The sequence below is a fragment of the Anabrus simplex genome, chromosome 1 (assembly GCF_040414725.1).
Source record: "Anabrus simplex isolate iqAnaSimp1 chromosome 1, ASM4041472v1, whole genome shotgun sequence".
Taxonomy (NCBI): domain Eukaryota; kingdom Metazoa; phylum Arthropoda; class Insecta; order Orthoptera; family Tettigoniidae; genus Anabrus; species Anabrus simplex.
Genome location: NC_090265.1, coordinates 716,045,062 through 716,061,804, shown reverse-complemented (window position 1 = coordinate 716,061,804; position 16,743 = coordinate 716,045,062). Strand labels below are relative to the sequence as shown.

Genomic DNA, 16,743 nt, shown 5'->3' with positions numbered 1-16,743 from the left:
GTGGTCAACTGAGTAGAGGGGGTTCGATTCCCTCCTCAGCCATCGTGGAAGTGGTTTTCCGTGGTTTCCCACTTCTCCTCCAGGCAAATGACGGGATGGTACCTAATTTAAGGCCACGGCCGCTTCCTTCCCTCTTCCTTGCCTGTCCCATCCAATCTTCCCATCCCTCCACTAGGCCCCTGTTCAGCATAGCTGGTGAAGCCGCCTGTGCGAGGTACTGGCCATACTCCCCAGTTGTATCCCCGACCGAAAGTCTGAATCTCCAGGACACTGCCCTTGAGGCGGTAGAGGTGGGATCCCTCGCTGTGTCCGAGGGAAAAACCAACCCTGGAGGATAAACAGATTACGAACGAACGAATTTACAAGCATACTACAAGGCAACAAACCTAAATTCATAAAATACACTACTATTTCTTTTGAAATAACACAGCTCAGAACACCCGTGGAACTACAGTCAAGGGGGTTGGCGTCACTGAACTAAGCATAAACAAAGCAAGCGCGCTCCTCGTGGTCTACTGCACCGTGCGCTCGCTGCCATCTTACTACGCCAGTCATCTTCTATTCGGCTTACTGCTACCCAAACCACCAGCCATCCATGTATAGAGATCAGTGGATGAAACAGACAGCGGTGCTCGCCGTCAGGCGGCAAATTTGCCGACTCGGCCTGTCGTGTAGCTGGCGGTGCAGCGAGCGTTTTGAAGACTTTGTGCGCGCTCTAGCGCCATAGATTTAATACATTCAGCTGAATCACGGCCGACTTGATGCTTCGCTCTAGTCGGGCGTGGCTGAATTTACGCGGCGATTGCATCATTGGTAGGTATTCTTGTATTAGATATCATGAAGTATCTTTGAAATTCAATAATATACACGTAAAAGGACATATAGAGTAAGTAGACTTTTGGAATAAGAATAAGAACAATCCTTTATTTTTCGGTAATTTTAGCTAGCTTCCTCACCTAACGTCACGCTCACTAATGTGTTTTGTCCACTGCCTGCTCGATACGCACCCGATGACTGCTTATAAGCAGTCATTTTAGATGCAGTTCGAGCAGGCAGTGGTTTCGTCACAGTCGGCAAAAACCGCTCTGTGTATCAATCACAGGCGGCGGCCGACGCGGCAAAAACCGCTCCGTGTGTCATCAGCCTTAGACGGTGACGCCGTCTCTCAGGTCGGGAGATTTGTTACGGTGAAGGAGGGCTCGGAGAAGGTGAGGTGGTTGGAGGCCGTGGCCTATACTAGGAACTGTCCCGGCATTCGCCTTAGTGCAGGAGAATGGAAAACCACGGAAAACCACTCTCAGGACAGCCAACGGTTGAGACCAGCCGTGAGGTCCAGCCCTGCCCGTCTCCCGAATGCAGAGGCGTAGAGCCACGGTAGAGCCGTGGCCACCCGTCCTCTGCTCGGTTGGCCGGTCGGGGTGCAGAGCTGTTGGACCACGGACCAGCCGTGGCCACTTACGGGTAGTGATGGCAAAACTTTTCAAAGTATCGATATAACGGTTTTTCGATACACCGGTGTTAAAATATCGATGTCATTGATATATCGGTTTTCAACATATCGATATAACGCCTATATATCCGTTTTTAAAATATTGGAGCATTTATCCATTATTGTAAGTCAAGTTTTACATTTAACACAATGATTAAAGGATTCATTAGGTTTAATAAGTCTTGACACAGATCAGAAAACAAGCTTAAAACAATGACCAAGTAACATGACTTTTTCACTATAGTGACACATTATAAAAACGTTTACAGCCGAAACATGTTATGATACATAGAAAAACAGTATATAGGCCTACAAGGAGTCTAGTAACGAGCTAATAACTTACGCCGAAAAACCATATGGAAAAAACTAAAAAAAACCATGGTGTTGATCTTAGATCAATTTCCAATACGTCTTAGGTAAGCCATTTAGAAAAAGCAGCTTGGATAACATTTTGCCATTTAATCGGTTTCTCTTCTCCGTGATGGTGTTATACCGACCTCTCTGCTGGGACAGAGGTCGCTATAATGATCAAGTATTGCCTAGCTAACGTGTAAAGCTATGAATGCACGATGAATGAGTTGTGATATTATCACTGTATTTACCGAAGTGAATTGAGAAATGAAAATTCAAATTTCGGAACTGTGGCTTGCAAATATTGAAAGGGTCTGAAAAAGAATCAAATCATAGCTAAAAGTATTAAATTAGACAGAAATATCTATCTATTGGGAAAAATATCGATATCGATAATAGCTTATATAGGACCTCAAAATATCGATGCCGATATATCGATATTTCCATCTCAAAATATCGATATTTTCGATATATCGATATTCGTTTGACATCTCTACTTACGGGCCGAGACCCACTCTGCATGTACCGACCATCCGCGATGCGGATACGGGTGCGGATGAAGAAAGTGCGGACGCGGATAATAATGGTGTATCCGCGCAGGGCCTCGTCAAGATCGGTATATCCGCTAACAGCGCAGAAGAGACCAACTTCTTCTGCTCAACAATTATGAGATGACTTCTTGAGGGCGACCGGGGCCCCTATAACTGCATAAACTATAAGCCACTGGCTGCAAAGTGACCAATTCGACGTGTTCCACTACAAAATCGTCATGTTGTTGAGAGGAGAAGTTGGGCCATCGAAGATCTTCTTCTTCTTCTTTTTTTGCTTTACGTCGCACCGACACAGATAGGTCTTATGGCGACGATGGGACAGGAAAGGGCTAGGAGTGGGAAGGAAGCGGCCGTGGCCTTATTTAAGGTACAGCCCCAGCATTTGCCTGGCGTGAAAATGGGAAACCACGGAAAACCATTTTCAGGGCTGCCGACAGTGGGATTCGAACTTACTATCTCCCGAATACTGGATACTGGCCGCATTTAAGCGACTGCAGCTATCGAGCTCGGTAAAAGATCTTAATCGGGGGTTTATGAATGACGTAATGTCCTATTTGCAGGTGAAATACGTATATCATTTAGGCTAGATACACGACGACATACAGTGTGTAGACCTAAAGGACGTATGTTCAAGAGGTGCATGCATTTGGGGTGCCATTGAATTGATGGCAACTGTACACCTTTCGATTCCCGATGGTCCGACAGCTTTATACTCCGACCGACCAACCGAACAGAGGGCGGATGGTCACGGCTCTACGCCTCTACGGGAGATGGAGAGGGACTGGTCCCCACTGTCGGCTGTCCTGAGAATGGTTTTCGATTCTCCTGCACCTCCTAGTATAGGCCAAGGCCGCCAACCCCCCAGTACAAATCTCCTGGCCTGACGGACGGTGTCATCGTCTCGGAGACCCGCCCCCTTCAGGAGAGGAATGAAATCATTTAGTAGTTATAGAAGAAGAAGAATTTTGTTTTTGTTTTTGAATTTATTTTACGTCGCACCGTCACAGAGATGTCTTACGGCGACGATGGGATAGGAAAGAGAAACCATGGAAAACCATCTTCAGGGCTGCCGACAGTGGGATTCAAAGCCAGTATCTTCCGGATGCAAGCTTACAGCCAACGCGCCTCTAACCGCTCGACCAACTCGTCCGGTAGAAGAAGAAGAAGAAGACGGAGACGAGGAAGGATGTTTATTTATATAGCCTCTCGCATTTTCCTTTCAATATAACTGCTAAAATCTTAATTTCCGTGTCTTAGTTCTTGATTTGACGGATACGTTCTTTGAGTCTGGTAGAAATAATTTGTTTCTTCGTAGCGCATGCCGTAGCTACGTTCAGTGTGGTGTGTGGCGTGGGCTGTAAGGTTCTTAAAAGGAAGCGGTATTCTGGAAATGTGTTACTTTTTTCGCCCGACACTTCTAGCTAAACGTAGAAGAGTTTAGCTGAGAATATCGCTGTCACGTAAGTTGAGACTTGAGATAATTAATGAGCGGCCTCATTAGCTCTACTGTGACACCGCTGGAGTGACCATGACTGATCACTCTGTTTCTCTAAAAATCACTGGTATGGCTTGTATGCTACTCTCTCTCTCCCCCATGTGGGTGAAGATGGTGGAATTCAGCCACGGTATTCCCCACCTGTCGTAGTGGGTGACACGTTCAGAGGCTATCGTGTAGAAGTAGAGTGTCGGCGTAGCGATGTTAGTCGGATTTTTGAAGGGTGGGGAAAAAGAGCCAGCCCCGCGGTGTAGGGGTAGCGTGCCTGCGTCTTACCCAAAGGTCCCAGGTTCGATTCCAAGCCAGTCCAGGGATTTTTACCTGTATCTGAGGACTGGTTCGAGGTCCACTCAGCCTACGTGATTACAATTGAGGAGTTGTCTGACGGTGAGATAGTGGCCCCAGCCTAGAAAACCAAGAATAACGGCTGAGAGGATTCGTTGTGCTGACCCCACAATACCTCATAATCTGCAGGCCTTCGGGCTGAGTAGCGGTCGCTTGGTAAGCCATGGCCCTTCGGGGGTCTTTGCGTCATGGGGTTTGGGTTTGGTTTGTGGAGAAACGTCCATGCGACACTCCATGTCGTACGATGTCGACAAATAAAAGATCCCTGGTGACTACCTGACAAAATTCGTCAAAACTCAGCCATAGACGGCCAAGAGAGATTCGGTTTGCTTACTCTGCCATCTAGTAGGCCTAGAGTAAAACGCAACGTAGAAATTGACGACCAGACAGCCAGATGACTAAAATTAAAATGCTAGTACAAGGTAGCTAAGACCATAGATTATTATTATTATTATTATTATTATTATTATTATTATTATTATTATTATTATTTAATCTGTTTACCACCTAGGGTTGGTTTTTTCCTCGGACACAGCGAGGGACCCCACATCTACCGCCTCAGGGGCAATGTCTTGGAGCGTGAGACTTTGGGTCGGGGAATAAAACTGGGGAGGAGGACCAGTATCCCGCTCAGGCGGCCTCACCTGCTATGCTGAACGGGGAACCTGTGGAGGGATGGAAGAATGGAAGGGATAGACAAGGAAGAGGCCTTTGGCCTTAAGTTAGGTACCATTCCGGCATTTGCCTGGAGGGGAAGTGGGAAACCAGGGAAAACCACTTCGAGGATGGCTGAGGTGGGAATCGAACCCACCTCTACTCAGTTGACCTCCCGAGGCTGACTGGTCGCCGTTCTAGCCATCATACCACTTTTCAAATTTTATGGCAGAGCCGGGAATGGAAACCGCGCCTCTGGGGGTGACAGCTAATTATGCACCATTTTCATTTTATATGGTGATCTGTGGGCCACGATTATACAATCTACCTGTCATTCTAATAATAATAATAATAATAATAATAATAATAATAATAATAATAATAATAATAGTAATGTCCGACTCGCTGGCTGAATGGTCAGCGTGCTGCCTTTCGGTTCAGAGGGTCCCGGGTTCAATTCGCGGCCGGGTCGGGGATTTTAATCGCTTCTGTTTAATTCTTCTGGCTCGGAAACTGGGTGGTTGTGTATGTGCCAACACTCTCCTCTTCATATTAAGACAACACACCACATTACCAACCATCACAGAAACACGCAATAGTGATTACATCCAACCATATAGGGTTGGCGTCGGGAAGGGCATCCGGCCATAAAAGAGGGCTACATCCCCATGTGCGACACAGTTCGCACCCAAGATCGATCGATCAATCAATCAATCAATCAATCAATCAATCAATCAATCAATCAATCAATCAATGATCTGAATTTAGGGCTGTCATCCAAGTGGCAGATTATGTATCAATTTTCTGCCTAGTCTTTTCTTAAACGACTTCAAAAAGAAGCTGGTAATTTATTGAATTGGTGTAGATATAGTAGGGGGCACCATTAGTAAATTATCCCAGACCGTAATTCTTCTCCCTATAAATCAATACGTGTTTTAGAAATACATTTAGTTTTTTTTTTTTTTTTTTTTGCTATTTGCTTTCAGATATGTCTTATGGCGACGATGGGATAGGAAAGGCCCAGGAAGTGGAAGGAAGCGGCCGTGGCCTTAATTAAGGTACAGCCCCGGCATTTGCCTGGTGTGAAAATGGGAAACCACGGAAAACCATCTTCAGGGCTGCCGACAGTGGGGCTCGAACCCACTATCTCCCGATTACTGGATACTGGCCGCACTTAAGCGACTGCAGCTATCGAGCTCGGTACATTTAGTTGAATTACATTTATATTACCATACGCTTTTAAATATAATAGCCTACCTCGTTCAAGAAATTTATTAGAAACATAACCTTGTTACGAATTTCAATTCTTTCATAACAATGATTCTGATAATGATTCATCAAACTGCTATTCTCCTTCTTCTTTTTGAAAGGTGTGGTTGGACTCATGTGTTATCGTCCAGTCGCGATCAACTGCTATACTACATCTGTTTCACTTCAGATAATCAAAAGGAGAATTTATTTGAAGTTCTCTGGTGGCGTATGCCTTTTCGTACAAAGCACTTTAACACACAAATCGTTGGCAACGTAAATACGTACTGTAAGTGATAGTATATCAGTTGATACCTTGTCCTCTAATTTAACAAAGAGAATATAGTCTTCATTCACAGATAAAATAAATAAATAGCGTTATCACTTTTTATAACCTCACTTTTAAAAACCTCAAGAGGTATATTAATTGAGAAATGTACTAGGATAGGCACCAACACAAAGTTTTGGCTTTATCCGGAAAAATAGCTCATGAAGTACATAGGAAACATCCTCTCTATTGCTAAATTTATCCTCGAATGTTTTAGTACACTCTAATACATTATTTGTAACTTAGAAATTATCACGATGCATTAAGTACACTTTATCTGAGTGTGAGTGCATCTGCTGTAATATAAATTACATCCAGGCACACATTACGATCGACACGTCCTAATATATCAAAGTAGTTTTAAAACCAAATGTCAATAAATGCATCACTACATTAACGTTTCGTAATCAAACCAAACCAACAGAAAGGATTAAACTGATGCTTCGCACATACTCATGTTTAGATTAGAAGAAACCGGTCGCGGCGCCATTTTAGCCAATATCGATAGCTGCATTAAGATCTGATATACCATAGTTGGTCTTGGCCCATCAGAACCCCTGTCTCGCTATACCATGGAGGAATGGGCTAGATGACAAACACTTCCTAATAGTCAGATTGATTTGCATTCTGATCTATTACTGCCTTAAAATCCGCGGCTGTAAACATTATCTGTAAAAAGCCTTATTTCCGGCTACAGTTCTACTCCATATTTCCTGTCTGTGTTGCCCTCTATAATCAGTTCTATTCGGCTTTATTTATCATCTCACCGGGCGAGTTGTCCGTGCGGTTAGGAGCGCGCAGCTATGAGCTCGCATCCGGGGGATAGTGGGTTCGAATCGCACTGTCGGCAGCCCTGAAGATGGTTTCGCGTGGTTTCCTATTTTCACACCAGGTAAATTCTGGGGCTGTATCTTAATTAAAGCCACGACCGCTTCCTTCACATTCCTAGGCGTTTCCTGTCCCATCGTCGCCAAAAGACCTATCTGTGCCGGTGCGACGTAAAGTAAAAAATAAAAAATATCATGTTGGAAAATGTGACGTAGTAGACTGACTTTTCCTACGTTTTGCGAGTGCTAAGACGTCACATGAATTCTCGGCGCAATGGAGGAGCTTTTCCTCGGTGATATGAGATCTTGTACATCCATATTTCAAAACCCAAACCCCATGGTACTACAGCCCTTAAAGGGTATTGGCCTATCAAGCGACCGCTGCTCATCCCGAAGGCCCGCAGATTACGAGGTGTCGTGTGGTCAGCACGACGAATCCTCTCGGCCGTTATTCTTAGCTTTCTAGACCGGATCCATAATTCAAAAGCCTTCAATAAAGTGTTGAATACAAAATGATCGCTTATTTGATTATTTCATTCTGTTCGATTAATCTAATATATTTCTCATTCGATTATTTTTCAATTATTCATTCGAATGAGTAAGTCAATCGAATAATGAACATTTTTTTCCATCTGATTATTCATTCGAAACTCCATTCGAATGAATGAGGCAATTGAATAGTGAATACTCTCGAAATTATCGAATGAAAACTGATGTTATTAAGGCAGTTCATTCACTCGGTTAGTTTCAACATTTGGAGATACGTTTTTCATAATAAGAGTTCATCTATTCGCTTATTTCAATCGATTATCCATCCGACACACTTACACCGAAAAATTGCTTCATGACGCATCCGAATATTCTATGCGATACAACTGAATGATATTTGAAACTCATTCGATTATTTTATTCGATAGTTTAAGTAATCGGATGGAGGTCATTCGATTATGCCAACTCTAGTCGAGTACCCCCAGCCTCAGACACTGTAAAGCACCACGCTAAACGACGCGCCAATACAGGAAGCCATTGCTTGGCAGGTAAAGTTAATTAAGGTACACAGGAAGCAGGTGACGCCACTGATGTGGTGTCATTTTGATTAAATTAATATCATCCCAGAGTTGACGAAGCTTCATTACACCGCTATCACCTGCTGATAAGATAGACCCTCTCATGTGTGGGAGCAGGTCCAACATTGTCCTGGTCATCACTAGCGTCACTGCCGTCAGATTTTTTAACGGGGCCGCGGGTCAAAGAACTTGTCCATTCCATTGATTTCCTCGCTTTAAACAGTCGAGTCCGTTTATTGCGACATATTGGATATAACTGCAAAATCTTAATAGTCCCGTGTAAATCCTATATAAACACTTTCTTATTATTATTATTCTTCCTCATCGAGCTCGATAGCTGCAGTCGCTTAAGTGCGGCCAGAATCCAGTGTTCGGAAGATAGAGGGTTCGAGCCCTACTGTCTGTAGTCCTAAAGATGGTTTTCCGTAGTTTCCCATTTTCACACCAGATAAATACTGGGGCTGTGCCTTAAATAAAGCCAAGGCGGCTTCCTTCCAATTTCTAGCCCTTTCCTATCCCATCGTCGCTATAAGACCTATCTGTGTTGGTGCGACGTAAAGCAACTTGCAATTCTTCTCCCTCTATCACTTTTCCCATGTCGCACATGTGGACTTGGCCCTATTTAACAACCGAATGCCCTTCTTCACGCAACCCTATATTGGAGGGATGTAATCACTATTGCGTGTTACTTTGGTATATTGGTGATGTAGTGTGTTGTCTGAATATGCAAAGGAGAGTGTTGGGACAAAACACAAATACCAGCCCCCGAGTAAAGATAATTAATCACACGCGATTAAAATCCCCGACCCGGCTGTGAATCGAACCCGGGACCCTCTCAACCGAAGGCCTCAACGCTGACCATTCAGCCCAGCAGTCAGAAAAATCCTATATAAACACTGTATTTAAAAATTCGCTCATTACCACATATGTACTTTTATAGAGCACGTTAAATTAATACTTCTCCCTCTCCGCCCACATTTGTTTCATTCGTTCTGATTTCTGTTTCTGCAGCTGTTCTATGTTATGTGCCTGTTTTCTATTTCTTTCTTGTTCATTCCTGAAGATCACTTTTGTCCCTAATTAACTTTCTGATATGTGTAACCTTAATGTCAATGTTTGCTTCGTTTAAAGTCCGTGTAAACCATGCTGGTTGTAGTTAAAGCTTTATGATTTTATTAAACGTTTGTCTTGTCAGTCTGTCATTATTCATTCTGTTCAAATGTTCGAAAATCGACAATCCTCTTTTACGCATGGTGTGTTCTATATTCTCCACATGTACATATATATTTTTTATTAGATCGGGGCCGGTTATATTCTGCTTCTGTTGTCCTTGGTCCAAAAATGCCCCTAACCAGTCTTCTTTCTATGTTCATAATATTGTTTATTTCACCTCTCCGCATTTTTTATTTATTTTAGTGTTTCGGTTCCATAGCCTGAGGCCTCACCACCAGGCCTCTCGAATCGTCTCGGGAGAAAAATCGTTTTTGAGCATGTATGGCACATAATGGAATCATATGTATCTACGGGCTATACTGAATACATTCTTTTATATATATATATTTGCTAGTTGCTTTACGTCGCTCCGACACGGATAGGTCTTATGGCGACGATGGGACAGGAAAGGCCAAGGAATGGGAAGGAAGTCGCCGTGGCCTTAATTAAGGTATAGCCCCAGCATTTGCCTGGTGTAAAAATGGGAAACCACGGAAAACCACCTTCAGGGCCGCCGACAGTGGCGTTCGAACCCACTATCTCCCCGATGCGAGCTCACAGCTCCGCGCTCCTAACCGCACGGCCAACTCGCCCGGTTACATTATTTTTAACAGTACTTACAAATGTACAAACAAACTCTATTTTACGGCATCACTTTAAGTATAACACTTATTATAGTAACTTTTTAGAAGACAGGATACAGTAAATGCAGAAGTGTAACAAGAAACATTTTTTAACATCTTTTGAATAAATCCGTTAGTCTCTTCTGCCTGTTACTGTTAGCCTTTCCTCCCTTCACGTTGAAACTTCTCGTCAATACCAAACAGCCGAGATTCGTACATGGAGCTTGTCAAGCGCGACTTCGGAGGTTGCTTTCGTACGTGACCGGTATCAATTGGCACCCGAGTAACAGCGAGGCATCACCAATTTTCCGATCATTAGAAGTTTTGGTTTTTCGGTTCCCGTCATATTAGCTCCCAGCGTCACTGTAAACCTTTGCTTACTTGTTAACTGTTCCTCGCAAACTACAAGTGCCGCATTGCACAGTTAATATTGCACAAAATTCGAGTTACAAAGTATTTTTTGGCTTTAAGGGGGTAATGCCTGCTTCGAGAAACCGGGAAATTCATGTAACCGAATTTTGAATAATAGAGAAATAAGTGAAATTCCGCAGCCTGTTTCCAGTCATTCGACCGGGTCAGGAATGAAATGAATGAAGCCCCATCTAGCGGCGAGGATAGGAAATGTGCCGGCTGCCGAAGCCTGACACAATCCTCTGGTGCAATGATAAATGACTGACAGATTAAATGACATGTTAATGGAAAGTGTTGCTGGAATGAAAGATGCCAGGGAAAACCGGAGTACCCGGAGAAAAACCTGCCCCGCCTACGCTTTGTCCAGCACAAATATCACATGGAGTGACCGGGATTTGAACCACCGTATCCAGCAATGAGAGGCCGGCACGCTGCCGCCTGAGCCACGGAGGCTCTAGAGAAATAAGTAAATAACTAAATATAAGTTACTTCGTGAAACTGAAAATTCGAGTAATTGAGGTTCGAGATATTGATGGTCGTCTGCAGTACTTTTTTTTTTTTTTTTTTTTTTTGCTAGGGGCTTTACGTCGCACCGACACAGATAGGTCTTATGGCGACGATGGGATGGGAAAGGCCTAGGAGTTGGAAGGAAGCGGCCGTGGCCTTAATTAAGGTACAGCCCCAGCATTTGCCTGGTGTGAAAATGGGAAACCACGGAAAACCATCTTCAGGGCTGCCGATAGTGGGATTCGAACCTACTATCTCCCGGATGCAAGCTCACAGCCGCACGCCTCTACGCGCACGGCCAACTCGCCCGGTCGTCTGCAGTACAAAACGGCGTATGTTTATCACATTTTTTGAGAAATATATCGTCTAAAACGAAGTCCCGTGGCACAAGAGCCCCGAAGGAATACGACCTACCAAGTGACCTTTGCTCAGTCGGAAGGCCTGCAGATTATGAGGTGCCGTTTGGTCAGCACGACGAATCTTTCTAGACCGGGGCCACTATCTCAACGTAAGATAACTTCTCAATTGTAATCACGTGGGCTGAGTGGACCTCGTACCGACACTCAGTTCCACGTAAAAATCCCTAACCTGGCCAGAACAAGGTATACTGTGTATCTATCTGGTAGATATATTTATATTGTTGTTGTACTTTAATCTTGGATAGTAAGTATCTATGTCCTCACTCATGATTTTTTTTTTTTTTTTGCTATTTGCTTTACGTCGCACCGACACAGATATGTCTTACGGCGACGATGGGATAGGAAAGGCCTAGGAATTGGAGGGAAGCGGCCGTGGCCTTAATTAAGGTACAGCCGCGGCATTTGCCTGGTGTGAAAATGGGAAACCATGGAAAACGATCTTCAGGGCTGCCGACAGTGGGGCTTGAACCCATTATCTCCCGATTACTGGATACTGGCCGCACTTAAGCGACTGCAGCTACACTCATGATGAAACTCCCCCGCCATTTAGAGGCTAGCTATTATCATCGGACGCCTGTTAACTTTTAAATACTATTTTCAGAAATTCAGTGAACAAAGAAAGTCACCCAACACTACAACGCTGTGCAAAATCCAATAGTGAACTTGTTGAATTATGTTAAATTACTTTTTGCTTAATGAACACCATGAATTTTACTTTCTTAAATGAAAATACTCTCCTTCCCATGCAAGCATTTGTAAACTGTAGCTTGTACGCTTAAACCCAGTACCTTTGTAGATTGTAACAAAAATTATAACGCCAGTTGTTTTCTTTGAATTAATACATATAAACTAAAACAGACTGTTTATATCGATCGCAGTATAAATCAAACCGGAATATCTTGAAAAGTTCGATTTTCTTACGATCATAGGGTTTTATTTTAAATACTGTACACCAGTCAGCATTTCGCTGAGTAGCGGAGGAGAGCTTCATAATCACAATCGAACGTCACTTCTCCCCTCCCTGCAGAGTGTGTCCGCTCTCTCGCTTCACTGTGACGTAAGCTGCCCCCATTTACGTCACACCAGCCCGGCCGCACTGGGCTAGCCCAACGCCACCTAGATTACAAAGCCTACCAGCTCTCTGCTCTGAAGCTGGTGACGTCACTATCAACAGGCGAACGTGAGTTCCGTGGTCGTACTGTCGAGACTGGTGTGCATGTGGTGTTTGATTTATCAGTGGAAATATTCTTAACAGGTTATTGCTGTTGATGTAATAATGGTTTTTAAGTGCTGTGTCCCTAATTGCAGAGGGAATTACGATAGTGCAAACAAAGTGCATGTTTTTAAATTTCCCCAAAATGAAGATCTGAGGAACAAATGGTTAAGAGGCATTAAGAGGAAAGATTTTGAACCTACAAAGAATTCAGTGGTGAGTACAGTTATTGACTTTATTTATCGTGGCATATGTTATACTGTTCGGGACAACCAGTTTCCCTCCTCCTCAGATATGAGCAGGTTTATAGCTTATAATTATTATAAGAATAAGAGATTCAGCAATGAGGTTATGTCTAGATGATATAGGTCAAGTATCTACATTACTTACCCAACCGTGTAGTTAAACCGACTCATGCAGATAAAAAGTGACGTTCTGTCATTCCCTGGGTTATTACAGAAGGTTCTTAAAACAGGAGTAGGTACATTTAGGCCTATCAGGATAATTTATTTGGTTATGGTAATCTACCTAGCTAATGCCATGTTTTTAATTTTCAACAGGTGTGTCACTTACATTTCATGGAAAATGACATATTGTGGGAATCGAAAGCTGTAGATTCAAAGACTGGGAAGACCTTAACTGTGCCATTAAGTAAACCACAGTTAACTAAAACAGCTATACCATGTAAACTTCCAAACTGCCCATCATATTTAAACAAGACATCCACATTCCATCGAGATGCACCATCAGAAAAGAAAGAAATGCAAGAAGCAAGAGCATTAGTCAGCTATTGCCAACAGTTTAAACACATTAAGTGAATTCAGAGAAAAATATTCCTTTCAAACATTTGCTGACTTAACTGAGAGATTAAGTTATGTAAGTGTTGGTGTTAAATGGTCAGTTGTAAATAAGAACCAGAGTGTTATTTTTCTGTACATAGATTCTGACAAAGTGCCACATGATATTGTATATATAATTATTGATGGAAACCTCAGTGTTAGTGTATTTTTAGGTGGTTATGAAATTAACTGTGAAGATATTCCTAAAGTAGTGTCTTCTATTCCAGAAATAGAAAATATCATGAAAACCTGTCAGAGTTTCATGTTAGAAAGAACTAATAATCACCAGTGTAGTGATCTCATTGTGCAACTCATGGACAACTTAAATTGTGGGGAAAAAAAGCAAAAAACTGTTGAATTCTTAAAATCCCAACTTCAGTTATGTGTTACACAACCCGAAAGACATAGGTTTGACTCAAATGTATTGATATTCGCATCTTTACTGTTTTTCATATCAGCCCATGCATATAAATTCTTAAGAAGTTATGGATGTATTATTCTACCTCATCCAAACACCATAAGAAAGTTATGTGGATATGTGAATGTTGATCCTAGTAATGAAAACTTTTTGTCATACATGAAAGATAAGGTACCACAACTAGAGGACTATGAGCGTGTAGTAACACTCATGTTAGATGAAATACACCTAAAACCATACTTAGATTATAAAGGTGGTAATGTTGTTGGTATGGCATATGATACAGCCATGCTTGCTACAACAGCACATGTGTTTATGGTTCAGGGTGTTGTTTCCTCTCTCAAGGATGTGGTTAATATTTTGCCTGTCAATAAAATGACTGCAGACAAATTGTTTGATGTAACAAAAAATGTTGTGGTTGGCTTGGAGAAATTAGGTTTTAAGGTAATTTGTATAATTACTGATAATAACTCTATAAATAGGCGAGCTATTTCTAATTTTGCAAACCCACCTCAAATGAGTATTGTGTACCCCCACCCAGCTGAACCTACAAGGCCATTATTCTTTTTAATTGATGCTGTCCATATATTTAAGTGCATAAGAAATAATTGGATAAATTTGAAGAATGATGGCTGTACATTTGTCTATCCTGATTTCATTGAAAGGGACAACACTAACTATGCTTCATTTTCTGCTCTTCGAGGTCTGTTTGAGTCAGAAAGTCATAAATTGTTAAAATTTGGATATGGTTTGAGTATTAAGGCTGTATGGCCATCAAATTTAGAGAGGCAAAATGTCAAGCTTGTAATGCAAGTGTTTAGTGGTCATATTGCGAACAGTCTCTTAAAGCTAGGTCCTACGAACAATCTCCAGAACTACGAAGGCACTGCCAAGTTTATAGAAATAATAAATAAATGGTGGAGTATTGTAAATGTAAAGACACCACTCAAAGGATTACGATCAAGGGAGGAGATGCAGAAACCTTTAACTAACAATCCATCAGATGAACGAAGAAATTTCTTGAAACAGTTTCTGCTTTGGCTTGATGATTGGGAAAATATGAATTTACCAGGTGGAACACTAACAAAAGAGACTCACTCTGCTCTTAAATTAACCACTTATGGTTTAATTGAATTGGCTGAATATTGTCTGTCTGAGCTCAACATGTCATATCTTCTACCTGGTAAGTTTCAAACTGATGCGTTGGAAGCAAGGTTTGGCTTATATAGGCGGTTGTCTGGTTCTCAGTATCATGTTTCTGTTAGACAGATATTTGAAGCTGAAAAAAAATTAAGACTTTCAAGTTCACTGCAACTATCTTTAAAGCATGGCACCTCCAGTAAGCTAACCATAAGCAAACTAAATGTAGATGAAGAAGATTATCCACTCCATAATGATTGTTTAGAAACTGAACATTTCAAGCACATAAATGTATCTGAAACTGATTTGAAAATATCTGATTCAGACTTGGCAGTGCTGACGTATGTTGCTGGCTATTGCTGTTATTCTATTTTAAGGAAGCTCAAGTGTCAAAACTGTTCTGAATTTTTAGTACTGGATAAGAAATTGGCATGTGGTAAAGAGCATGAGTTAATCACAGAGTTAGATAGGGGAGGATTAAAATATCCTCAGGAATTGCCAGTAATGATTGTTATGTATACATATTATCTGCGCACTTTTTAGTGATAGATTTACACCCTAGTGCTGAAGTGGTCGACTTCGGTTATCTTCGAGATTCGTATTGGCAACCTTTGAAACACAAACAAAGAATCGCTTATCATCGCTGTGCGACATCTGGCGTACACTTTAAGTACTCGTACTGTTGTTGTTTACACAGCAAAGCCAAACTGTAGAATTCATGCTAGGAACACGTTTCGCAATGGGAAATGTTATATAGTATTATATATTGTGTGTGTGACACAGTTGTTTGCTTAAAATAATAAAGGCTTATAAAATTCATATCGATCGATCATATTATCGATTCAATTCAGATTTCATTTCCATTCAGTTGGCAGTATTAACGGAACCCTTCTTACTTCTCCAACGAGTACAAAAATCTATCACTAAAAAGTGCGCAGATAATACGTGTTCATGCAGAAGCTGTTAGGTGAGGAGAACATTGAAACCTTTTTTAAATTAAAAAATCAAAGGCCAACAGCTTTGAAACTGATATCTGAATTAATCTGGTCGATTGATGAATTTGTTATGTATCAGTTTTGTACACAGCATGAATGTAAGGAGGTTTGGGGAAAAATTACATGGATTTGTATTAATATCCTGATGAACAATTATTGCAAAATGGTGAACAATAACAAATCTGTCCAAAAAAAACATATTGGTACCTGTAAAAGAAAGTTGAGTACTCTGACCAGCAAAACAAGCCCATGTGTTATCAGAAAGAAAATAAATTAAATACCACACTGTTACTTAAAAGCTCCTGCACATAATCATTGTAAATAAAATGTTCATGTTATTAGATTGTGGAAAATAATTTTAGTTATGTGGGCTTATTATAATTTGTTTAGTGATAAAGTATTATTTTATGGTAGGCCTATATTTTACAAGTATAGAGCTATTAGGTTGTAGATACTTCATTATACAGTATTTTTGTATGAAAAAACTTGATTTGCTTACATTTTAAGTCTGTTATAATTATCATAATTGTTTGTTGTAGTCTAATTATTGTGAAGAATAATTCCAATGGTAATATTTTCATGAAAATAAAATTGCATTTAGTTCAATACTA

At 41.5% G+C, this 16,743-nt stretch overlaps 2 protein-coding genes across 3 annotated transcripts in view; both read left to right on the top strand.

The window, feature by feature from the left end:
* Positions 1-16,743, top strand: part of LOC136872397 (vascular endothelial growth factor receptor 1) — a 467,496-nt gene that overhangs the window by 122,159 nt on the left and 328,594 nt on the right. The gene's annotated exons all lie outside the window — the stretch shown is intronic.
* LOC137500537 (uncharacterized) lies at positions 12,747-16,615 on the top strand. Its single transcript, XM_068227460.1, has 2 exons — positions 12,747-12,956; positions 13,301-16,615. Exon 2 carries the CDS (start codon positions 13,821-13,823, stop codon positions 15,678-15,680), a length of 1,860 nt encoding a protein of 619 aa, XP_068083561.1. The 5' UTR covers positions 12,747-12,956; positions 13,301-13,820; the 3' UTR covers positions 15,681-16,615.

Coding starts and splice junctions, on each gene's coding strand:
- LOC137500537 (XM_068227460.1), top strand. CDS start 13,821: ATGAAAACCTGTCAGAGTTTCATGTTAGAAAGAACTAATAATCACCAG.